The sequence below is a fragment of the Thermobia domestica genome, chromosome 6, assembly GCF_964235325.1.
Source record: "Thermobia domestica chromosome 6, izTheDome1.hap1.1, whole genome shotgun sequence".
Classification (NCBI taxonomy): Eukaryota; Metazoa; Arthropoda; class Insecta; order Zygentoma; family Lepismatidae; genus Thermobia; species Thermobia domestica.
Window position 1 is genome coordinate 69,003,673 of NC_137459.1, and position 26,611 is coordinate 69,030,283.

General features: G+C 35.1%; 1 protein-coding gene across 4 annotated transcripts in view; it reads right to left on the reverse strand.

Moving 5' to 3' along the window:
• Positions 1–26,611, reverse strand: part of LOC145688045 (E3 ubiquitin-protein ligase Rnf220-like) — a 403,656-nt gene that overhangs the window by 275,088 nt on the left and 101,957 nt on the right. For 2 of the 4 annotated variants that reach the window (XM_081761746.1, XM_081761745.1), the window contains exon 4: positions 15,258–15,305. The exons of the other annotated variants lie outside the window; for them this stretch is intronic. In XM_081761746.1, the coding sequence (XP_081617872.1) occupies positions 15,258–15,305 (48 nt within the window). The remainder of the gene's footprint in view (positions 1–15,257; positions 15,306–26,611) is intronic. 4 annotated transcript variants of the gene reach the window in all.

Genomic DNA, 26,611 nt, shown 5'->3' on the forward strand with positions numbered 1-26,611 from the left:
TCCAGTTCAAAGTGCGTCGAGTTTTGTCGAACTCACATTTTGTCACGGAACTACAGCACAAACATTCCCAATAGTGTATCATGTTAGTGCGTCACGAACGGTGCCGGCTGTCAGTAAAAAAAAAAAAAAAAAAAAAAAAAAAAAAAAAAAAAAAAAAAAAAAAGATAGAAAGAGAAAGACAAACCTGCATCTAAGTGCATAAATAACAAAAATTATAAGAGTAGATCTAATTAGTGTTGTTTCTATCTCCAAGTTTATTGTATATTACTATATAATCATTGCATTGAATTCCGTTCATAAACTGCATACTATATTAACCACATATTTATGAGTGTATGAAATAATGTGTAACTGGAGAGGAATCGCATAATTTATTCTCCAAAATGCACTGCAGCATACAACATATATATATTGTAAAGTGTGTAAATCTATATGTATAAGTGTAAATAGTCACCTGTTTTTACCCCCCCCCCCCCCATCAGTGTACAGTGCAGCGAACTCAAAACTTCGTTTTCGTTCTGATCTTATTCACAGCTTCAACTTCATCAAGAGAACAAGATCATCCATCACACAAGACCAGACACGAGCCAGCACCGACAGACGTCCACAACGAACACCAATTAAATTAAAAATCATATAAAGTAAAATGTTTTTTTTAAGGGCTCCCGAGCCATCATTGTACGGGTGGTACCCAAACAACCAAAACTCAATTTGTAAGAGGGTGACCTTTGTAATTAACTTTTTCTTTACATTCAAATTCATTGTAATATTTCAATTCATTAATTTCAAACCGTACACTGTGACCAAGAAATCTTCACCCACATTTTGTCAAGTATACCAGGATCATATGATCATCTTCATCGTGAGTTCTTCCTCTCGGAGCACCAATCTGTGAGCGTCCACGCTCACAGAAGGATCAGGATGATGTCCTTAACTCATCAACTCACTTGAGGGTAACTGGAAGGCCAGTTGGAAGTTGGCGAGCCTAGCGCGACGAAGCCTAAGAGCGAGCCACTCAGCGGAAAGAAAAAGAGAAGACACCCACGCCTCGCTCTCATTTTTTTGGCAATTCAGGTCATTCGACTCTCATTTCGACTTGGATTCGTCTCTCAGAAACCAGTGAGGAGCTCCAATTCTTCATAGCATCAGTGATATATAAAGTCATTATTTTAATTAGTCCAACGCAGTCTCCAGTTGAAGAGCCAATCATTCGAAGAAGAAGCTGAGGAAACTATCCAGGAGAAGACAGCTTCCACGAAGGAATCCACCACGTGGGTTAAGAAGGGGCAGTCATAATTGCGGTCCTTGAGCGTCTTCCAGCAACTATAAGTTAAGTAAAACGATTTCTTGGGAACGGTGGACGAATACCTTAAATTACCTTTTTTTTTTTCTTTCTTAAATTCATTCATAATTTTATCACCCTCCATTCTCTTTGCATTCTGTCCATTTTATTATTTCATTAAGTCAGCCGACATCAGTATTGCAGACAGAATTTAACTTCCACTTGTGTCTAACTTACCTTAGTTCAAATAAATAGTTCATAATACCTAAACAGTTCTCTTGTTTAGTTATTGAAACAGTGTGCCTTTTATGTCTAGGTAGCCGCTTCACGGCCTATGTCTCTGTGTGGTATTTCTCTCTGCCATCGCGCGTAACCTCTGTTGCTATCGAGACCGACAATAAACTTGTTTATTGTTCAGGATTTGTGTTTCCCTGGTTTTATTGATTGGATAATTTTCCAAATTATCACAATCAATCAAATCGGCGTGCACAACTGGAATTTAAAATCAAGCTGTTCCACATAAACGCAGAATAATAATATTGATAATCATGTTTCTTAATTTATATCACCAGATTTGTGGACTCATAAATCAATTTATTAGAAAATTCAAATGTATTGCTTGTTTCTGTTCATACACTTCTTTGAAGACTTTTCATCTAATTAAAGGTAATGATAAAAACAAAACGTACATTCATTGTCTTTATATATCCTGATTTTTTCCTTTAAATTTATGTGTCGTAAAATCTAGTGTTAAACGAGCCATGCTGAATCTGGATAATGTCAAATAAACAAACATTAAAAAGGGAGATTTGGTCTCCGACCAGTGAGTCACTTGACTAATTATCACGTGGCTATATTTCAGTTGACTTAACCCTTACAAATGCTCTTTTATTTATGAAGGAAATCTTTTTTCGTGTTAAACAGGGGTAGTTTTAGCTGCTACATGAATTACCAAAGCAAATACAAGGTCATTTGTTTCGAAATGTATTTGATCCCATTAAGTGTGGTTTAAAGGTGAGAAGATGTCTTTAGACAGTTGAACAAATTTCTATTTGTCAAGGAAATCAGTATTTCATCACATGTGTATTTCCAAGATTATTTTAAAAGTGAACGCGAGTAACTCCAATCTGTATATTTTAAGACTGTTCCAAGTACCGAGATGTCGATCGGGATACGATGCTGTAAATTATTGGAATTATTTTAACAACTATGATGTGCGTTCTTAAAGTATGATATCGGTTATGCCTTGATTGAAATTACTCGCTGGCCGACAGTCTTTTGAAATATATAGGTGGCTGCTTATATTATTTTAGAATTAAGAAAAAATACGAATTTATTTATTTATTTAACGATGAGTCATATAAGTTAAGTTCTGAAATTAAAACGGGCGTTGTCTCTCTTTAGCGTAGGAATAAGTTAGTATGTATGCTATTTATTGATTCTCTTCAAACACACATTCGCGTGAGAAATTGTGTATCGGCTGAATGAACTCCTCAGAAAATACCCAGGGGCAAATCAAATTATTCCAAGGAAGCCTCCACACGATGGTACTTGCAGATTCCCTTCAAGCTCTACCCACACAAGGACGCTAAGTGGAAGGCAATGCATTGTTGTAGGTGTTGAAGTCCTCGTCTATTTGACAGCAGGGTCAATAGGTAGCGGAAACCAATCCTGGTGATGAAAAGTATAGAAAAACAGAAATAACAGAAAAAGGTTGGTTGGTGTCTTTCAGTCACTACATACGGAAAGCAAGCTTGTAATTGAGACACCTGCAAGTTTGTCCTTCGAGACCATAAAGAGGAGATTATGCCACCGGTTTCCTTGAACTGTGGAGGGAGGTTGAGAAAGAAATGAAAGCCAAGTTTAGAGAAGAAACTGTAAAGGGTGGGGCTTTCACTCGCTTATCTTCAACTTCCTCATCCCATTCTGTGCTTTAATCTTATTTCTGAAAGCCGAACACGACACCTGGGTATGCGGACTCGTACGTGCGCATAGAAAACAGCTCCTTGGCTCGACCGCTTGCCATAGCCTTAATGATTTTATTGACTGTCCCCACTGGCTTTCTAACCTCGGCGTCAAAAGCGGTTCCTATCTTTCTACCTCCCACTTATATTTCTCTCTATATATCCATGCAAGAACCAAGCCTGTCTGCCAGCTTCTCATGAAAATCCCAGGTGTTCAGGGTTGCCATATGTCTTCATAACAGGTGAAAAACATTCAGATTCGTAACTGCACACACTAGTTACTTTTCTTTCTGTAATTATATTCGACACTGTCATTTAATTTAATCACAAACTATTATCTTCTTCGCCTTCCTCTTTGTAATCCACTTCTCACTCTCATCACCTCAGATAACACTGACAACACATTTCTTGATCACTGATGGAAAGAGAAATTTATTAAAGCCATAGGTCAACAACTGTTGCTGAACAAAACTGGAATCATCCTAAGGCTTTTAAAAAAGTAGAATTGTGAATCATTCAACAGAAATGTTTGTAAATATTTTTTGAGTCGTTCAAAAGTGTTGTTAATTTAGATTTAACGAAAGCTCAGCACCATATACAAGAAACTCCCGAATATGATCAGCGATAATGATGTTTACTGATAAAGAATCGGTCATTTGCTTTTACAAAGAACAAAGCGACTACACAAAAACTATTAATACTCATATTTCACCAGCTGACTGGGGATATTTCTTATTTCCACCAAGCAAAACTTTTAATATTTAGCGCTTTAGGACTTCTTCTCAAACACCCTTTTCACTTATTCGCGTTAATCTTTGCTTGTTATTGTATCCAATATAAAATGATCTTGGCGGTATTAGAGACGGTTCATCAACTGAATTACTTTATACTTAAGATTAAATAATTATTTTGGGAGTTAAAATAGTGGGTACAAAAATGATGCACCTTTGATAAAGTTGGATAAAGTTAGTCTTCTCTTACGGATAAGAGCACAATACTTTCAGAGAGAGAAATAATTGCTAGTTTTATGAACATTACATACAGAAGTGGGATTGATATGCAGAAAAAAAAATCAGTGAGGTGGCATTTGCACATCTTTCATTCCAGCATATTAGTACACTCTTTTAATTATGACAACATTCAAGCTTTCCTTATCAAATTTTCTGCTGTTATACTAATCTACTGCATACTGAAAATATTTCAATTTAACGTCCCACGATTATGCCCTTTAGGATAAGGGAGACGAAGATTAAAGCAAATGAATGATTATGCAACAATTGGTGGAATGAGAAATTGGGAGGAAACGGGAGTACTCCAAGAAAACCCACGGACACGATATTGTCCACTACAAACTTACTTGCCAGGGATCGAACCAGGGATATCACACACTAGAGATAAGCGCTCTACCACTGAGCCACCGTGCCCCCTCTACTGTATGCTGATCCTGACCTTTACGGAATATAGGCCTACCACCCTAAATAGCAGTGTTAGGCAAAAATCAATTGAGAATCCAACTGTACTTATTCTAGTGCACTGTAAATTAGAACCAAGGTAAGTATTCCAGTAAAACCATTGGCCATTCCAGTCCTGCTTGAAATACCTTACTTTAATTAACTTTAGTATGTATTTCTAAGCGTTTTTCTTACTTCTCTCAAACTCTTATTACTAGTTACTCTATGAATATTATATCAAGAAAGTGCATACCTCTCATTTGCATATTGACTACGTATAAATTCGTAACGAATATACCAAACTGAGTAGCTTACAGACCATGGTGTTCCCTCTATTGTCCCAACTCAATTTTGTCCATTTGTTACGAAGTTGTTGGAAATTATTATTATTCCTTTGGACAGATCCTAGAACTTTTTTTATTTTTTATTTTTTTAAGTTTTGGCTTGAAAATGCTTTCTCCACTTTTTCTCAATCTTCAGCTTGATGGAAAATATGCATAGAGTGATTTGTAGTATTGCTGGTGACAAGTTATTTTGTTTTATTCTTTATATTTTATAAGTGTGACTGCAAGGCTCGTTTACATTATAACTTTAACTCTACTCGTTTAATAAAGAAAATTACTTCTTTTCTTTATCTTTCCACTATTGCAATACTGTTCTACCTCGGAAATGAATATGAAATATATTAAAGGAGATTCAGATACAGCACAGTGGTCATTTTACACGAGAAAAAGAAAACAAGCAAGCAAACAAACAAACAAACAAAAACTCGTGTTGGCACAACTTTTCAGTCATATTCAATTACAATGATGCCTCCAAACTTGCAGCTAATTCAATTAAACACATCATAAACGCTTTGGCAACACTGAGATAGTGACCTCAAGGATTTTTGAAGGGGAAGAATTAAAAAAAAAAAAAAAAAAAAGATGCCTGAGGCTGGGCACAGAGACGGAAGGTACAGAAAAGTAGCAATCCACGTAGTCACCCAGACCGAACATCTCCGGTTCTTTTATAGACCTATTCATGTCGGACTTAGCGACACCAACAGAGAACAAGCTGCTATAAAAGTCGGCCAGATCCAACACCTAAGCTGAAAGGAAACTCACGACTTTTGAGGTGAAGTGATAGAGGATGAGAGAAGGGTAAAAACGAACAGGTTTCGGATGAACCAACGGCTTCGAGTGGTCAGATGAGCGTGCTGTGAAGGAATGAACATGCATACATTTCAATTCAACCCCAGTACTGAGTGATGTTCTACATTAGTGAATTTATTGGCCTTCAGATTTTAAGTCTTGTAAAGTAGTTGTGATAAAACGGGCAGTTTCTTTCTAAGCGAACAACCTGAAAACATGATGTGAAGAAGAGCAAGGGAAGGAATCTACTAAGGGCAGTTGGGCACAAATTGGATAGCACTTACCTGCACCTATGGAGAACAAAAGACGCCGCCTGAGAATGGAAAAGCTGCTAATTTGAGCCACCCTAGTAAATCCTTCCAGCATAAATCCTTTTAATGTTGAGTATCTAAATTACTTCAATAACATCCAGTTTTGTTTTATTATCAGACCAAGTAAGTCCCATTAAGGACCTCACACGAACATGGATCTTCAATCACGAGTACATTTTATGGCCGCTGTGTAGCGTTTGTATGTGAAAGATGTGTCTTGTTCTCGAATTTAGTTAACTTTTTCATAATGTGAAATAATTGCAGAAACAATATAAAACCCAAGTTGTAAAAAGAACAATGCAACGTTTTTCCTTAAATACATTGTTCTAGAAACCCTACAACAGTAGTACAATAAATTACTGGTCCAGTAAATAAGTAAACAATGAAAACAAAAACGACGCAATGCACTTAATTTTTTTTTTCAAGGACAACACATACATGTAATGAATGCGTGTGTCAACAAACACTTCATTATTCATACTTCACTTAGAGAACGTTTCTCCAAAATACCGTGCGTCGTGTGACGTAGAGGAGACAGGGACCCACCACGCATATTGAATTAAATTCAACAATACATTGGTCTCTGATAAGGTTGTCTTCTTAACACTAGAGAAAACAGTGTTGCCAACGAGACAAGAAATAAGGTTGTCTCATTTTTTTTTCGCATCTCGTTCTGTAAATTTACGTCCTGATATGTTTTCTTTCCTTAATTTTATCTAGACGTTATCAGAACCTTCCGCGCCATTAGAAGTCCACGATGGCTGTAATAACAACATTTAAACCAAATTTATTATTGATATATACTGTGTAATAACTTGCGTATTTTTACACATTGATAAATATTTTCCTTTGGTTCGTACAATCATTTTATTAACTAATAAATTTTATAGTGCGTATCATGTAACACTAAAGCAGTGTTTGAGATTAAGACTTGCATGAACTAGTGTTCACCATTAGACCCCTGAAGTTTCTCGTCTTAACTCGAATTTAAAATGATACTTCTCGTCTTGTAAACAACACTAACAGGATGTCAGAGCTTTATATCGGATGAATATTAATTTACACGCATTAGTGGATCAATGTGTAATTAAACCTTAATTACATAGTATACGTGATATCGTTAACTGAACCTAGATGCGATGTTCTTAACTTACAGTTTGCCACAATCCTTTTTCGCAGCACGAGGAAAAGAAACTGGCCACCTTACTCCTACTCTACTGTTTCAGTGACCTTTTCTACCTACGCTAGCGGGATATAACCAGCATTCTGGGAAAATAGGAAGGCTCAGTTCAAGTGATGTTTTGAGAACCCACGACAAAGAACAGTTTCTATGAAGTACATACTAAATTTGATTTATAGACCTGCTAGCGGAACAGTTTTATTAGCAAATGTCAAAAATATTTCACTGAAGCTTGCTATTTTACTATTTCGCTCAAAAATCTTTATATATACACCTACCCTGTTGTCTACCATATATTTTCTCTATCTTTGGTTCCTTATAAAATAAAGTCAATACTTCAACATTTCGTTTTTTTCGGTAATAAAATAGTGGGTTGGAAACAGTTGGAGACCCTTCCGCCTGAGCCTCACCAGCTTGCTCCACAGGCTTAAGGGCTATGCTGCTCAGGGAGCGAAGCTATTATCACTGGGGATTGCACATATTTTTGGGAAGGTGCAAAGGCTTGCCTCTGAGAGTTTAGTTATGACGTTGAAGGCATCTTTCAATGCTAATATGTTTAAAAAAAAAAATGATTTCATTAACACAGACTAAGAAGTTTCGGTGTAGAATTATGTATTTGTATTAGTGATAACTTGTTTAATTTAGGTATATACTCTCAGGAGTTATTCAGAGTAGTTATTTTTTTCCCTACATGGAAGCTGGTCCATAGTAGCTTGTAGAATATATCTCTGATACATTAAACATATGTATAAATCTACCAAGCGCTACCGTAGAGGATAAAATAATAATATTTGTGTGTAATTTTAGTTGTTTTCCATTTCACAGAATCAGTGGGGTACTTATGATTTTGTTTCGGGGGCTTTGCTAACTTTACTCCTGGAAATGTGAAATTTCTGCAATACATATAAAACAATAAAAAGTTGCAATAAAATTTCGGTGTGTGTTTAAGCTCGGAAGCCACCCTCTTAAATATGCCACTCCGTAGAATACAATATTAAATATCTTGCATTGATTCAAATGAAATTCCATCTGAGCATTAACATTTCTACTGAAATCATTATCACGTGATGCATTAATTAAATGCAGTATTGTATTTACTTTAAAACAGGAAATGCAAGTAACAAATGCTTATTCAAAATGCTGTCAAAATGCTGTAAGAATCTACTTTCTTTTTCTCTTCCTCCATTGTCAAATATGCACAAAATGAAAACAGCAAGTGACGAGGAAATTTCCCTCACCCCCCTGCAAAACCCAGACGGAAGAAACTATGAACTACACTTCAAAATATTTGTAGTGGAGCTAAATGGGAATGTTCCATTAATACATATTCCGTGTTTGTCTCATGTAAATAATAATAATAATAATAATAATAATAATAATAATAATAATAATAATAATAATGTAGACTACTTTCCGTCTGCTTTTACTTAAATAAATATTCATTCTTTGTAGTTAAATTAAACGAAAAACTACTATGTATACATGTACATAAATTTAACTCTAAACAGTGTTAGAAATACAGCTACGAAAGTTCTTTAAACTAAATAGATTTGATAGCTTCTTTGTCCAACTCAATAAGGAAAATAAAATTCTGGTTATAATTTTAAACATTTTATAAGTTAATACATTAAATGTTATTTGTGTAATTAGTTTATTGGGCCTACCCTACTTGCGGGATCACGCTTCGCCACTGTATATATTAAAGTGACTATGTTTGTGACTTAGTAACTCTTGAATCACTCTCTTGAAAGGATACATTCGGGTCAGACTGAGGGTATCTCACTGACGATATAGCAAATTCAACGTTACGGTTACTTTCTACGACCAGCCACGTTTCACCACGTACCCATTTTACTGACGCGGGGGATAAACCCAAGTGCAACTTTGGAACGAGGGTAAGATGGGGAACACTAGGCTTAGAACCCAGCTCCTTCTCTTGGTCGGTAGAAGCCTTTCCATCTACACCACCGTGATATCTTATTAGTGGTATAGTTATTTTATTTTGAAAGAGACAATCACGGATGTAAGTGCATGTGTAGCCATAGAAGATTAACATTTCGACTTAATTCGTAACGATAAGCCAGCCTTCAAAACACGATGACGGTCATTTTGATTGAGGATTTCCAGAATTTTCCTTTTCTCACTAGACGAATGTCAGAATTATGCTTTTAAATATAGGCCATTTACTTTTGTCACTGTTGTTATTGTTGAATATTAATGATTTCATTACAAATTGTCCCCACAGACGGTGTCCAGAAGCTTGTAGGAAAATACATAGTTAAGGAGAGGCTGATCTGAGTTTCAAGTTACACATTTAATTGTAATTTGATTTTTTTTTTCACTGTGTATTTCGTTCTTGGAAAATTATATTACATGGCTGTAATCCGTACAAACAAAATTAGAAAAAAAAAAAAACAACTAAATATTGCTTCCATATTGTTCTTAATCGCAGACGCACTTTTAACTCAAGTAACAAAACTGAAGAACAAAAATGATTGCACATTTCAGATGAAAACGTGACACCGTTGCCCCTGACACACAGTTCCTCTCATTTGACACGGTCAGTACCGAACAAAGGACAACTAATCCTGTCCCTTCAAAACTCGCGTCAAACGATTTTCACCAGCTGCTAAGGACAGCTATTGGACATTGTCATTCGTACATTTTAACCTCAAGGGAACAACATAAAATATACGACTGTGTTTGCCGAACAATAGTCAAATGGCTTATACATGAATTCTATCTGAACAGATCAAACAACTACCACTTGAAATCGCTGTATAATAGCGCAAAAACTAATGAGGCATTCACAAATCACAGCTTTAACCTATCCGATCCATTAAGCAAATCATGGTATATTAAAAGGTTGTTGAAGGGAGCAAACAAGTCTTAAAACTATGATAACGATATCAGGACAGTAACGGAAACTTTTATTTATTATCTTCAACTAAGCAGCGTATGACAAAAAAAGGCTTGTTTTACTTTGAGTGAAGAAACAGTTACAGTAGTTGTATAATCATGAATAATAAATAAATAAATAATATTGCAAGGATTTCAACTAATTTACCGTTTCACAATGCCTATAAATGATTTGTACCATCGGTCTGTTTGTCAGTTTTTTCTCTGAAGAGGCGTAAAGGCCACGTCGTTAACGAAGTCAAACTTTAAACCCTTTTTATGAGATTCTTCAGAAGTTTTGGATTTTCCATAAACCCACAATAAGAATTCATTGATTTGCTGCAAGTTGATTAACACAGACCTTTCGGGGTTGACCAAGTATTCTGAGGCAATCGGGGAGATACACAAGAAATGCAACTTTGGTCTAGGACGTCATAATTATAGACAGTCGGGACCAATGTGCTGACCATGGATCATCCAAGTAAAACCTGCATGGCCGGTCATAGTCCTTTGTTGGCTTAGGACCTGAAAATTGTTTTATTAAGAGACCTACAGAATGACGTAATTCATTTTTCTCTCACACACAAACAATGCATAAGTAAAGGAGTACCTTAGTTAGGTGAATCATTTTCGTATTTTCTCGCAAACGGATCTACTGTGATTCATTAACAATCCTATACTATAGTATAGCCCATTTCTTTAGAAAAAGTCTGAGATACTTTTTACTGGACGCCGTAATTTATTTAATTAACCGAGAAAGTTAGTACAGCAGCCATATATTTTACTCAGTACTGATTTATTATTCAATGCAGATGTTCTATAATGAATCTTTCCTAAAAGAGAAACCAGGTAAGGGAACATTACAACTGCATTCCTTAGGGCATCGAACTCGATCCGAGTTCCCCTTGCTAGTCCAGTGGCTACCACTTTTTTGGTTTCGATTCCCGCTGGCTCAGTTCCCACTGAGAAAAGACAAACTTAAAATCAATCAATCAATCGAATTAGAAACTACTACAAACTATGCAACAAAGCTGGTTTACTTGCAGAAACACTTCCATGAAATCATAATGCAAAAATAATCGCACTGCAATGTTTTAGGTTCTGAAGTGGACACCAAAACGAGATCACATTTCAAAAAATTGGTTAAAAAATTTGTAGATAACTGAAATTGCTAATTTACAAAAAAGTCGTAATAGGTTCAATATGTTTTCTGCTTTTAGACTTCTGTGTGGAAGTACTGTTAGAGATGTGTCAAAGGATTAGTTCTCACGCATTACGAAGAATCATAAAACAGTGACTAGTATATGCGAACAAGTAGCACTTTTACACATGGAAAACACTTCAAATAAAATTTTCTTACACCGGCTACATTCGCAACCCACTTCACGTTGTTGTTTTGATGGTTGCCTAAATTTCAGGATAAAATCTACGTGCCCTTTAGAGCAAGCGCGTGCCTGTTGGAATAAAGGGTAGGCTTATCACAGAGAACTTGCTTGCGTCGAGAGGTAACATTTTTACAAGTATTGAATAGCCACATTCAATGCAAAAACTTCTTCGTTGTACTGTATATTAACATTCACAGGGACATAAAAACTGTTATAACGGGAAGCAACATATTTATTTATTACAGAAAAGCAGAAAATCATTTAATGCGAAAGTTGACCTTTTATGTTCTGAACTAGTCTCTCAACGTTTGGTGATACACTGGATGCTTCAACGTGGAAGATATTTTCAAGATAGAATTCAGTTATCCAGAATAAAAAAAATAATAATAATTCAGTTTTAAGATATTATGTAAGAGATTATTATGTATTATTTTCAATAACGGGTCATGCGAGCCGGATGAAAGGATTCAGTGGGCCGCGGCCGGCCCCAGCTGTTCCACATGGCTGATTTACAGGGCATACCACAGCCATTAAAAGCCTTCAAATATTCATTGGTAAATCAACTTTGAACGAACTTAACTGATCAATTACAATGAAGTTCAAGTTCTGGCAGGAAGTTACGTTTGATTATGTCGAGGAAAATCTATTCGGGAAGGAACATTAAAACATAATGCAACCTAGTGTGATATTCGTTTATTGTGTATCAAAACGAGACACGATCCACGTCTTGTGCTTCCATTCATCAATTCAAAAATACATTCCTCCCTACCTTAACGACCGAAATATTGAACTTCTGCAAGTGAATTACAGCCACTGAAAACAGCTAATATTTGTATCCTCTGAAGCAAAAATCCCGTATGCTACACACTTCGTACCTTTTAAAGTCTAATGTTAAAAATAATGAAGTATATTTAATTAATCAGTTTTTGCTCACCTTACTTCACCGTTTATGCTATTGATCAGTTTCGAGCAAAAAAAGCGTAATATGTAGACTATAACCACTGAGTCCGGATGATGATACTGGAAATGCTCCACTGATATTTGTCCACTAGGTTTTGTTTTCCTTACTAATCAAAAATCCATGCACCTTCACTAGCATAAACTACCAGAACAATCATTTATTCGCCCGGTAACATAAGAGTAATGGAAACACACGAAATGTTCCAGTTAGTAAGGGTGAACTCAACAAAATGTTGTTTTGGGTAAATAGGTAAATAATAACAAACATTGATCTATGTTGAATTCCGCCGTTTTCCCGGGACGCCTTTTATAAAAGCCAGTACCAGTGTTCTGGCTCGTAAACATTGTTTAGCAAAAAGTAGAGGGGTCACTGAAGTTCTAGAATCAGAAAATCGTTCCCAATCCAGCGGTCTATATAGGGGCCCATACACGCAGATACATGCATGAAGAAGCCTTCCAACATGCATGAAAAGTTATAAAACTACGCATGGTCTCGTTAATGCACGTTGAAAGTTTTCAAAGTCTTCTGTAGAACATGTGTGATGGTCTTACCGTTCTTCATTCATGTTTACCGTGTACGTGCACGTTCATACAAGTTGGTTGTTTTATATTTAGGTCTGCCAATCATGACAGAGGAAGAAACCACGTGACTTTCCTCCATAATGCCAAGGTCATTAACAATGAATGCAAGTTGGACAGCAAGTTGGTACGTGTGTGGGCAAACAATTCTTCCAACATGCATGACGAAACAAATCTTTCATGCACGTTGGTTATGCAAGTGTATGCGCGTCTATGACTCCCTTAAACACACTATATTTCTCCGGCCATCATATTAAATTCGTTCCATTTTTCACCACTTCCTGATAGAGCCTCCAAAATCCATGTGTTTTAGACATTTGTGTTTTAGACAAGAAGCACACTAAGATTAGTGACTGTATATCCAATAGTTCAGAAAAAAAGTAATAAGTTAATTAAATAGCATTTATAATATTTAAGCTGGATTTCAACTGGGTCATATTAAGGTCTAAAATACTTACTAAAAATGAAAAATATTACGTGTATATATATGAGCAAGAGAGACAAAGAGAACCTAATATTAGCCAAAACTCATACTGTAATAAACATTAAAACGTTACTCTATAACTTACACAATGTGTGTTGCAATGGAAGAGGGATTTACGGATGAAATAATTTGTTGCTTTTAACATCGAAACTGAGAGGCACTCAACGTCGTTAGTACTCACACCACACCAATATTTTCACTTAAGAGAAAAGTCATCTTCTGAACTTAATCCCTTGACAGAATCTTCGCACTTCACCTCACACGAGATAGATGTGTGACAAGATCTCTCTTGTGCATATGAAAGTTGTTTCGCTTCGCTACTTTGGCACAAGAAACAAGAGAAGAGTAACTCGAATAGGACACTTCAAATGAATGAACATTTCAAATCATCGTTACCATCTCACGGATAATAAGTCGAAAATTGGTATATAATATGATCGCTACAACTCAACATTATATGTTCACAGTATAGAAAAGTTATTTTATTTCTATAACAAACGAATGATCACACCAAAGATTGCATGTTTATATACTGTATATTGTAAGGATATTATCATAGTATATTGTAAGCTCTAGGGCTACTAAATTCAAGTGCCCCACATGTTTATTATCGTCACACTTTAAACTTAAACTCAATTCCATTGCTTCACTGATAACGAAGGGTTGACCATTCGTGATCCTGGCTTCTCGATGGTTAATGTATGGTCAGCATATCAGAATCCACCGTTTATTATTTCCAGATTTTACTACATATTACTAACGAAGAAATTTACTACATATTAAGTAGTTCTCAAACTGTTTCGCGATGAAAATCAACATCAAAACTACCGGACAGCAAACTAGACACCACCAAAACCAAACGTCCGCATGATAACTATTCTAAAATTGCATAATAAGTAAAATTGTAATTATTAACCATTCCACAACGCACAAAAGACTTATACGTTACTCTGCATCAGATAAACAAAAAGAATTGTTTGCGACTTTTAAAGGTGAGTATAAATACACGAATACGGCAATAGATGGCAGCACAAATCCACTATCTTTCCAATGTATTTCGTAGCAATGATAATATTCAAAATTATTGACTTCAACAGATGAATATTCAAATTTTCTTCAAAGAAAAATTGATTCACCCGTGCACTTTTTGAATATTTTGCTTTATTCATCGTACACAGAACTTAATTTTAATCTTCACAAGCATGCTTCCAAAATTAACAAATTCCTCAACAATGTTAAAAACAATGTATAAAAAATTTTCGTGGATTATACTCCAATTGCTGACTGAACTTCTCTTTGGACAAAGTTTGAAAATTCGCCGAGAATTTGATTGAATGATTGTGAATATTGTTCCTCTCTAGAAAATATATACGAGTTGCAACCTGTTGGTGATCAGCGATTCCTTAAACTAACATTAATATCATATATTGATTTGGAACTTATTGCTTTTTTGTGTGTGTGTGTGTGTGTGTGCGAAATTTTCCGAACATATGTGAAACAAATAGTGAACATACATTTTACGCTATTTATTCCTCAACACATTTACGTGTTTTTTTTTTTTTTTGTGTGTGTGTGTGTGTTTGTGGCCCCGAATTTTATCCCCAGTGAGGTACTTGAACTAGAAACAAACCTGAATAGTAATCCGGATCAGTAGGTCTCATCTCACATAGTTCCAGTGCTGAAAAGAGACGTTACACTACATTCACTCACTCATTTAAATACATCATAACAACATTCCGTGGTTTGTTCAAACTCTACTAAAACGCACGACTTGAGATTTATTTCGGAATTATTAATTTTCATAAACAGTAATTCCCATTCAAAGAAAGTACACTTTTTAGTCAAAGTTGACTTGAGCTCTCAGAATGCCTTACTTTAAAAAAAATATTACAAACAAAAATGTCACAAAAATAATAATCTTACAGTAGATCCAATCTCTTCAACATAAAGAAAATATGAAGTGACTAAAAATACAACATTTTGTCAATATGTCAGGCTTTTGCTAAATGGGACTTGTAATTTATATGATATACTGAGGAAAAAATGGGTTGGTTGGTATGTTTGAAATTTAACGTCCCTTCAGCACCGAGGCTATGACCACATGGCCACGTTAAATGAATCTTGTAGCTGTCATTAAAAAATCTTGAAACCCTACCATATTTTACCATGTAAACATAGTCTTGAAAGGGACACACAACATTTTTTCCATTTTGCTAGGAATTGAACAATCTGCAACTTTCTAGGACGTCTTGCTTGCTACCTGCTTTCGCCCTCTCACTAACAAAGGAAAAATCAGTTTCGCCGCTTCCGAAACGGATTTCTTTGAACAGGGAGGGGAAGTGCGTCAAAATACACGTTTTAATGCGGAGGTGCACTGTTTGTCCACTAAGGTGCAGTGCTGCATGTGTGGGGACACCTTTCTTGCTTTCAAGAAGTTTTAACATCTAAATAGTAAATAGAAAGATCGGGTTGCAAGTTTTTTTTATGACAGCTACAAGATTCATTAACGTGGCAATGTGGCCTATATTATTATGATGATGATGTGCATATGACAGCTGGACTTACAGTTTAGCATAAGACTCGAACCACATGAGCTCCCCCCGCGACGAATGTGTGTACGCCGACTGTATAGTCTCAAGGGAGCTCGAGTGAAAGGTTAAAAACAAGCTCTTACACCCAATAACTCTGGCTGACCTTCCATGCATTGAACATGACTACAGTACGAGGAACTGGTTGTGTAGGAGGTGAAGTCTGATTTTTGATAAGCCACGCACTTGCTTGACCATGTAACAGGCTATGTTTCTTATTTTCACAGTCTGTCCAATCTTACATATTTTGACTCACTTCATAGTTCGAATCATTTGTATGAATGATTCTTTTCTGATAAAGACGAGCACTAATAAATCTGTTCTGACGAGGGCGATATAATTAGTTTAATTCACAATTGACGAAGAACACACTTCGATCAGACGACTAATAAAAAAAAGTCGTCCTAACTATTTGAAAAAAGTATACAAGTTTAAAAAACCAAATTCGATATTATTGATAAAATTTACCTATTCTTAACATTCTAAATAGGTTGGGTCTGAACAAAAATTATATTTCTGGAAACAAAAAAAAAGTCTAATAACAATGCAGTACAACACTAAGGATACACAATCTGACAATCTAGAAAAATTACTTAAGTGTCCGATCATTTTGTTCGATAACTCTCCTGAACAAATGCACAACTGAATTTAATTATGTCATTATCTGCAAACTCAATTAGAATGTCTTCACAATTCACTAATCTAATCTCAATCACTTCCTCATTAGTTGGAAATTAAAATTAGAAAAAAAATGTTAATTCTCTAATGAGACTTACTACACAAATGAGATCAAATATACATGTATAGTTACAGAACTAGAATAAAGCCGTCTCGAAATTAATAATAATACTAATTATATACCAGTTACACACAATGAAAATCGCTACACATATTTACTATACTTGTAGAGTAACAAAATTAACATCCATCCCATCCGCTTCTATTGTGACAACTGTTTAAATGTCAACAGAATTGTTTTACTTCTAGCTTTAAAGGTAGAGTCGCAGAGGCAATAATAATAATAATAATAATAATAATAATAATAATAATAATAATAATAATAATAATAATAATAATAATAATAATAATAATAATAATAATAATAATAAGAAGAAGAAGAAGAAGAAGAAGAAGAGCCTTCATTCAGTTACAAATTTGTACTTTAGAAGTTTTAAGGTAATGAGAGACTTTTTTTTTTTTCGTTTGGTTTGTTGGTTTAACATTCGTTTCCAGTGCGTAGCATATGTGAGACATGCACCTGATATCTTACAAAAGATTCAAACCACATATTTGCTCGTCTGAATGTAAAAAAAAAATACTTCTAGCTTATTTCATCTTCGAACACTACTATTTAGTAAGTTCTAATTGTAACTTCAAGAATTTTCCGACTATCTCAAAATATCTTTGTAATATCAGCACTTAACACTTCATTATTAAACAATTGATGATATTGGTTTAACTAAATATGAGTATGAGAAGTTAATTTCCCTCGATTATTTGTATAGTCTTTCAATATCTAGGTCAATAGTAGTAACGATTTTCCTGAGAAAATGAAGTCGTGAAGCATCAATTTCCTAAGAAAATGATGGAAGAGCTCAAGGGGGTTTGACGAGTAGAGTTCCCGGAGATGACATGTAAAAAACATTAAAAATCCATTCCTCTCCATCTCTTACCGTTTTTACTCTATGAAAATTTTTATTGAAACCAAGAGTACTAGTCAACTTCAACCACTTCAGGCTTTAGAATACCTTTGTGGTTGGTGATGGTATGTTCTCTTTGGGACGCTGAATCGATTGCTAAAAACAGCTTGTCGCTATTTACTACCACCTCTGTTTAATGGGAATGAACATTAAAACCGGAAAAGATTTTTATATAACTTCCGGTTTTTTGAATAGAGAGTTAACGAAGAAGATGGGACATATTATACGGGCACTGAATCTATTTAAGAAAAAAAACAGCTTGTCGATATTTCTTACCGTTTTCGCTCTATGGAAATCAATATTGAAACCGGGAGTACTAGAAAATTCAACCAATTCCGGTTTCCGTAGAGTATTTTGGGTGCTGATTATATATATTCTCTTAAGACGCTAAATTGATTGCAAAATCAACTTGTCTATCTATATAACCGTTTCTGTTCTATACAAATCAACGTTGAGACGGGAAAGGGTTAATTTCTGCCACTCCAGAACGTCAATAGTAGTAATACTTAGAAATGAAATCTCTAAGTTTTAGGTCCCGCGGTTATGCCAGCTAGGCAAAAGGAGATGGTAATGAGAACTGAACGAAATGGTGGAATGAAGAAAGTGGGAGGAAACGCAAGAACCCCGAGAAAACCCACGCCCACTGTTCATCCAGCACAAAGTGCCCTTGGCGCGAGCTGGGATGGAACCAAGGGCCCCATGCACCAGAAGTGAACGCTCTACCACTGAACCACCGCCGCCTCTTGTACTAATACTTAGAACAGACGGTTAACGGAGAAGATAGAACATATTCTTAGTACTTTGAATCGACTGCAAGAAAACTATTGTCGATATGTTTTTACCGTGTTTGCTCTATGAAAATCAATATTGAAATCGGAAGTACTAGCTAATTCCAAGTACTTCTGGTTTTAATACTGTTGCGGCTTGTGACAATGTTCTCTTGAAATGCTGAATCGATTGCATAAAAGCGCCTCTCGATATCTGCTGCAGCTTTTGCTATACTATAAAGGAAGTTTTGGCAAATTTCAACCACTTCCGATTTCCATAGCCTGTTGTGCGTGGTGGTGTCATGTCATCTTGAGACACTGAATTAATTGCAATATATATAGTGCAATATATATAGTGTTGTAAAAAAAACGTTTTTTTTTCTGTGAAGTTTTTTTTTCAATAAAAAAACCGTTCTTTTTCATGTTTTTTTTTCAAATCTCTGTTTTTTTTTCTGGCAACTATTATTTATAGATTTACGTTGCAGATTATTGAAATAATCAACAGAACTTGAGTCGAAGCCCTCGTAACTTACAAATTTTTTGTTTCTTTGTACATATATACTAGCAAAATTGTGTGATTATTCCTTTCGGCCCCAGGTCATTTTTGGCGTTTCCCTACATTTAAAGTTAGTGACTTATTGCTCAAAAACCATTCATTCGATTGATATGGTTAAGCCCTTGTTTTTTAGAAAATGGATGTGGTTATTTTTTGGTATAAGTTGCATTGCAGTGTTGCCAATGGGTGGGAAATTATTGAGGGAAATGTAGGGGTGAAAATTTACAGAAAAATTCCCTAACCGAATTTCAAAATTTTTTGTATCTAGTACCACTGCTGCTATATGGGTTCAAGTCACCTAAAAAAATCTTTGGTGTGTTGACAAGGTACAGTGAAATCCTGAAGTCGCTTGCTTGCATCCAAAGAGGGAAAGAAAAAATTCTGTCATCACATGAAATTTTGACACTTTTTACCCCTCACAAGCAAAAATCAAATATGCCGGGGTTACAGCTTCTCTAATTATCCTATTGAAACTTTTTATGGTGCGTTCTGTAGGGCAAAAAGGAAGCTTTTAGGTAGTGGTACGTTTGTTTTAATGTAGCCAGTAAGAAGGTAATAATAGAGGGGAAAAGGAAAATTTTCCAAATTTTTCACCTAAAAGCGGGAATTAATTGTTTTTCCTGGAAACACTGCTATCAGACAGACGAAAACTATCTAAAAATAAACCTCAGTACTCCAAGAATATATCCTACAAGTATCATGGCGATATCTAACAAAGTAAGCAAGAAAATTAAAAAAAAAAAATATCATTCTACCTCAGAAATTCACCAGTTTCTTACCATTTACAGAACATGGTTTATTATAAACCTCAACTGTACTTTCTCTAATTATTCTAGTGAAACTTTTTATGGTGCGCTATGTAGGCTAAGGATGGGGCTGTTAGATACTGGTACGTTTGTTCGAATGTAGCCAACAAGAAGGATATAATAGAAATAAAAAAGGGATTTTTTTTTTCAAAATTTGCCCCTAAAATCTGGAATTAAAATTTTCTGTAGCTCGCAACACTACTTACTATCAGACACACACAAACTATCTTAAAATAAGCTTTGGTATCCCTCTAATATATCCCTCCTACAAGTATTGTGACGATATCTAATAAAGTAAGCATGCCAATAAAAAATATCTCACTCTACCTTTAAAAAATCACAGTCATCTTCCCAATTAGAGAACAAGGTGTACTGTAAACCTAAACTGTACTTCCTCTAATTATCCTATTGAAACTTTCCATAGTGCGTTGCGTAGAGCAAAGACGAGACTTCCAGATACTGGTACGTTTGGTCCGATATAGCCAACAAGAGGGAAATAATAGAGACAAAACAGATAATTTTTCCAAAATTTCTCCCTAAAATCTGGAATTAAAATTTTCTGTAGCTGGTAACACTGCGACCAGACAGATGCAAACTACCTTAAATTAAACATTTGTGCACCACTAATATATCCTACAAGTATTATGACGATATTTAAGGAACAAAACTTCTAATTAACAATAATATATTACGGTAAACAGAAAAGTAAGGAAAAACTAGAAAAAATAAGTGTTAAAACCTAAATACGAATTTTTCGTGGGTTCCCTAATTAACCCATTCTAACAATCTGTATTTGCGTTTGTTAAGTAAGGACAAATGTTCGATTGGCGTAAGTTGACTCGGACGTATAGGTACGGATTTATAAACAAAAATTTCTAATTTTTTGCCCAAACTTAGGAAAATTTTAATTTCCCTAATTGGCAACACTGCGCGCAGGCCCGTCCAATTAATGTCAACAGTTAGGTATCCATCCGAGGTATCTACCTGGCAAGCCTTAAGGAGGTATTTCTACAAGGAAGGAAGCCTGGCCCGTATCCACGGGGGGGCAAGAGTGGGCAGCCACCCCCCTAAATTTTGGCTGGCCCCCATAAAATTTCACGGTAGGCTTGCAAATGAACTATAATATGGTGATGAAGTATAATATTATTGTGTCGGGCCCTCCCTAACTTCTACCGGGCCCCCTCTAAATTATTGGGCTGGCTACGGGCCTGAAGGAAGCTACAGGGAAAAAAGAAGTAAAGGAAATTCGAAATTAGAAAATTCTTGAATTTTTGACTGGGGTGAAATTTGAGAAGGAAATTCGACACCAGAAGAAAAAAAATTAATATGATAAACTATAGTGCAACCGTATTTTGCAAGAATAATATCCCCATATCTTAATTAATGTCCACACAGGAGCGGATTAAACAAATGACGCACCCGTGTGTGCCACTTTGGCCACCTGGGCCATCGAGTATACATTAGATTACATTTTTCTGACTACTAACTCGTGTTGTTGTTGTAGTTATAGTCTCGACTAATAATAATATTGTTGTTAGTCTCTACTAATAATAATATCGTTGTTGTAAACAATAACTTTATAAGGAAAATTTTCACTCCTTTTTACATCTGAGTTCCAACACTGTTGGTGAGAAATGCAGGGTGTTTCAAAATGAATTTTGGGGTTTTAAGTCTTCGTAGTACTTATTACATTTTACGTACAATTATAAGCAATGCATCAAGTAAAAGAGCACCTCAAAGCAATGCATCAAGTAAAAGAGCACCTCTTTGCTACAAGTGTTCAATGTGATATTCATTCGTCACAAGGCCCACATCTAGTCGATAGGCGAGAAAGGCCCATAAACTTTCCGCCATATGGTACAAAACACATTCAATTTAGGGGAGTCTCGTTTCAAGTGTACCATCTCCTGAGGATTTGCTGACGGCCAGATACAAACATTATGAGTGCACATTAGCTCTTAGGTGAAATGTCGATTTATCACTGAAGACGACTCGATCCAGAAAATCTTCATTGTTATGCAGCAATATTTCACTTGCGAAATTGGCACGTAAACCGTAGTCTGTAGGCTTTAGACCTGTAGCAACTGCAAACGATAAGGACATAGTTGCAAGTGTCTCCTTAATATTCTTCACACAGACCGTTGCACTGTACATATTCAGTTTTTATTAAAACACAAAAAACATTCTGCTCTCTAGTCTACATCTTTGCTGCTTGCTCTTTCTAATGGCAGACAGAAGAAACAATGCATGTACATGCGTGCGTACAAAACTGTTTGAGTTTCTCTTTCATTTGATATAATATTTATAATTGTAAGTTAATTGTAATAGATACTACAAAGTTTCAAAACCCTAATATTAATTTTGAAACACCCTGCATTACTCCAAATTGTGTAATCCTATATTCATGTCTTTTATATACATATCATCAGGGACGGTCCTAGTCAATTTGTCGCCTCGTGCAATAGCATAATTTGCCGCCTCCCTCTTTCTCCAGAAAGAACAAATCTTAAAAGTCATGATTTTAATTATGCTACTCCAGCATGAACAACAAAGGTGAGGGTAAGTGAAGTTGCACTCAGAAAGGCTTAAATACTTACTAAAAATGCAATCCCGTTGTGTCTTTTTTTTTTTTTTTTAATATTAATCTACCGGTATTATGTTAGTGAAAGATAAAGCAAACACACCTGCAGAGGAAAGATGGTAATCCTTTTTATAGAATTCACTATCGAGCTTCAATCTCAATGTATCAGTTTGCAATTCCAGTGCAACTAGCTCTTTTATCTTTATTTCTTGATTTCTCTTCTATATTTGTTAACATTTTTTTTAAAAAAAAGTTGTTTCCATCTTCAATGATAAGGAACTTGTTTCTGACAGAAACAAGACTAGTTGTCATATCAAAACTGTGATAACTTACTAAATGGAACAGATAGTCACTACTGTTCGAGAATTGAATTCTTGCATTTGGCAACAATCAAGCAATTTGTGCTCGGATTTATTCGACCATTTGCTTTAGCATTGTCCATGTGGCCTTAAACTAATGCAACCTAAACATAATTTATGAATGTAGTATTCAAATAGAAGGTCAGCTTAGTAAATGTAACTACCATCATCATGAAGTATGTTTCCAAGAGGAAATATTTAATTTAAATAATATATTTATGACAGATTTTTGCCGGACCATCCAAACTTGCCGCTCCACGCAAATGCACGTGTTGCAAGTATGGTAGAGCCGGCTCTGCATATCATATATATCTAGTCGACAAATTATTTAGAAAAATACTATGGCAAATTAGTATTAGTTTTTACCATTAGACAAGTTATTTGAATTTTATACTGTTCGTGACATTATTTTCGTATTTATTAAAGGCCTGCTTTCACGAAAACACAAAATTTCATTTCTACTTTTATTTCTTAGTTGATATTGATGAAAACTGCTGAAACCCGAATTGTTAATAGGTATGGTATTCATGTAAATTGTACAATATTTGTAGCGTATCAGTATCTAGCGTTTAATTTATGTTGCATTTTATGGTGATTATACCTACATAAAAATATTTAGTACTGAAATAGACGTAAGATGCATTACAAATGACTATTTGAAAAAAAAAAAAACGAAATTTAGAAAAAAAACGAGAGGCAATGTTTTTTTCTAAAAAAAAACGTACATTTCTGAAAAAAATACGAACGTTTTTTTCTATTTACAACACTATATATATATATATATATATATATATATATATATATATATATATAGATAGATAGATAGATAGATAGATAGATAGATAGATAGATAGATAGATATATTTGTAGCTATATTTTACAGTTTCTAGCCATCAACTTTGAAACCGGAAATGATTAGCCATTTCCGGCTTCAACATTAGGCTTACTGAGGATATGGAACCTAATCTTCGGACACTGAATCCATTTCAAAGAACCGCTTCTCGATATCTCCTACTGGTTTTGCTCTAATACCTGTCGACAGACAGACACAGCCGTTCTATTCCAACACTTATGCATAGCATTGTTTGGAAATCTGGAAAGGATAAGCTACAGAAACCACGTTTTAAATGTTGTCAATAGTAAAAATTAGTCACACGAATAATAAAAAAAAATAACAATGATAAAGAAAATTCAACTATTGGTTATTTTACTTGCAATACATTGTGTAACAAATGGCGTTGGCAATTATGTTGTTGTATCAATTTCAGTAATCTTAGTAGATGGTCCGTATTGCCCATCTGTAATTTACCAATGCGAGTTAAAAGAAAAAACATTCATAGTAAAAGGTGTTAACGGTATCCATTGAATTTTCATTACAAACTTTAAATGCGGAAATGTTTCAAGGAGAAATAATCATCACAAATATTCATTAATGTCGTGCTAATTAGCTACGTCAACCTTGCAATGCCTTAAAAGAAAAGACATAATTAGCAAGGTAATTGAAGTTCTATCGACTGTGTATGAGTTAAATACTCGTACATTAAACTGTGTCATTTCCGTTACTTTAGTACATTTCGCTAAAACTTTCGTATTGGAGTAATCAATTCAATCAGCTCTTTACATAATCTAGACATTCTGAAAACTATAAGTGCACTGGAATCACCAGATTTTGTGACAACACCCGGATAATCACTACAATACCGACTAACTAAAGATTAAACTCAGATGCTAAAGGTAGGCACTCTATCACTGTCATGTAACTGTGCCGAAACAGAAGAATCATTGGTGGTCATCGTTTATATTTACAAGTTACATACGCTCGCATAAGACATACGTATTTGAAGTTCAGTAACGTAAAAGAAAGAAGAAGAAAAGAAAACTAAATGGCACGCAAAATCTATGAAACGTACAGCAAGGATGATTAGTCTGCAATTCAAATAATGATCACTGAAACTTGAATTATTAAGTAAAGTATTTTATACTCAGGAAATATGTGGTTACTATTGTATGCATAGTTAGAGGTCAGTAAAAGTCAACAATCTGTTTGGTTAATTACAAGCCGATGCTAACCTAATTCAGAAGCTCCCGGCATGCAAAACTGTGTAACACAGTCTCTTGTCGAGGCGAGCTTGTACTTGGCCAACTCCCACCACCAAACAGAAAATATATAGATCTTTAGTTTCTAGGCGAAAGGCTACTGGCACACCGAATTTTGTTCAGATCCGGCCAGTAGTTATCGATAAATAAAATACTACATTAAAGCGAGTGGAACCGAACTGTGAGCTAAGTCCAGCCATAAAATATTGCAATTATTATTTCCTTGGTCATGGGCTATCTGCCCATCAAATTTGCTTCAGATCCGGTCAGTAGTTACCGAGTAATAAAATACTATATACACATTCACACACCTGGAGTGAAACTACAACTTCTCATATGCACACACCGGAAGCTAATAAAGGTTTTATGAAAGCTTTATTTTTCATTTATGAGTTTTCCTTCTAAGACTCCAATTTAAGGAACCATTCATAATATAAAGGACGTACACGTATACTCAAAATAACTGAAGAACAACTACTAAACATAGCACCAATATATATATATATATATATATAATAACATGTGCAACTATCAAAAAGTAGATTACAATGTTTCTACTATAACAGTAAAATTAATTATTAGATTGATATTGAAAAAAAATGTATAAATGAGCAGCCTCCAGATTAGTCAATTTCCTATTTAATCTCTCTCTCTCTCTCTCTCTCACACTTTTTTTTTTTTTTTTTTTTTATCAACGGACTTTCAGAATAAATCGCCAATAAGAAACTACTAATTACACAATAAAAACTAACATACACCTTATATATGTATTTATTCTATTGAATGTACTTGACTTCCTGAGTATCATGAGTTATAAATTATCAAGATACCATACAGACAGCAGAACTTTGAATGTTTTGCGGTTCCAGTCACGGACTAACTAACTACTTCCATGTTCCACCCAACATTACACTCTGATTAAGAGTTACAACAAATGAGAAAAAGAACCTCTATTATTGACACATGTCTATAGATTTAACTAAAGGATATACACACCAAATAAAGAAGCTATATATGAACTTTAGGCATATATAACCACATTAATCGAATTTTCTTCTTAATATGTTTACAATGAATACTCGTTCATTCTTCCTTTGCCCTTTCGTTTACTTTCTCTTTCCTCTTTCCCCTCAGCGTGTGACAGAAAGAGGCAAAGAGTGTTTCAAAGAGAGAAGTTGGGGAGTGAAACGCACACACAATACTTAACAAGCACGTAAAGAAAGAAGAAAAATGCTACTTTCTTAGCTTCATTTGTTAGGACGAAGACATTTAAATACTACAAAATAAAAGAAAAAAGTGTATATTTCTTCGCAGATCATTTCCAACCACTCCTGCTCTACACAACGGATCAATTCCAAGGGTGATCACCCCTTACATGTCTTTAGTCCAGTTCCAGTTGGGAGAGAGGGAGAGTGAGAAAAAAAGACAAGAGAGAGAGAAGAGACCATGGGTTCTCTGACACTGGACCTCAATTCTAACGTACTGTAGACCCAGAGCCTATGATCCTCGTTTTATAAACTGTAAATTCTT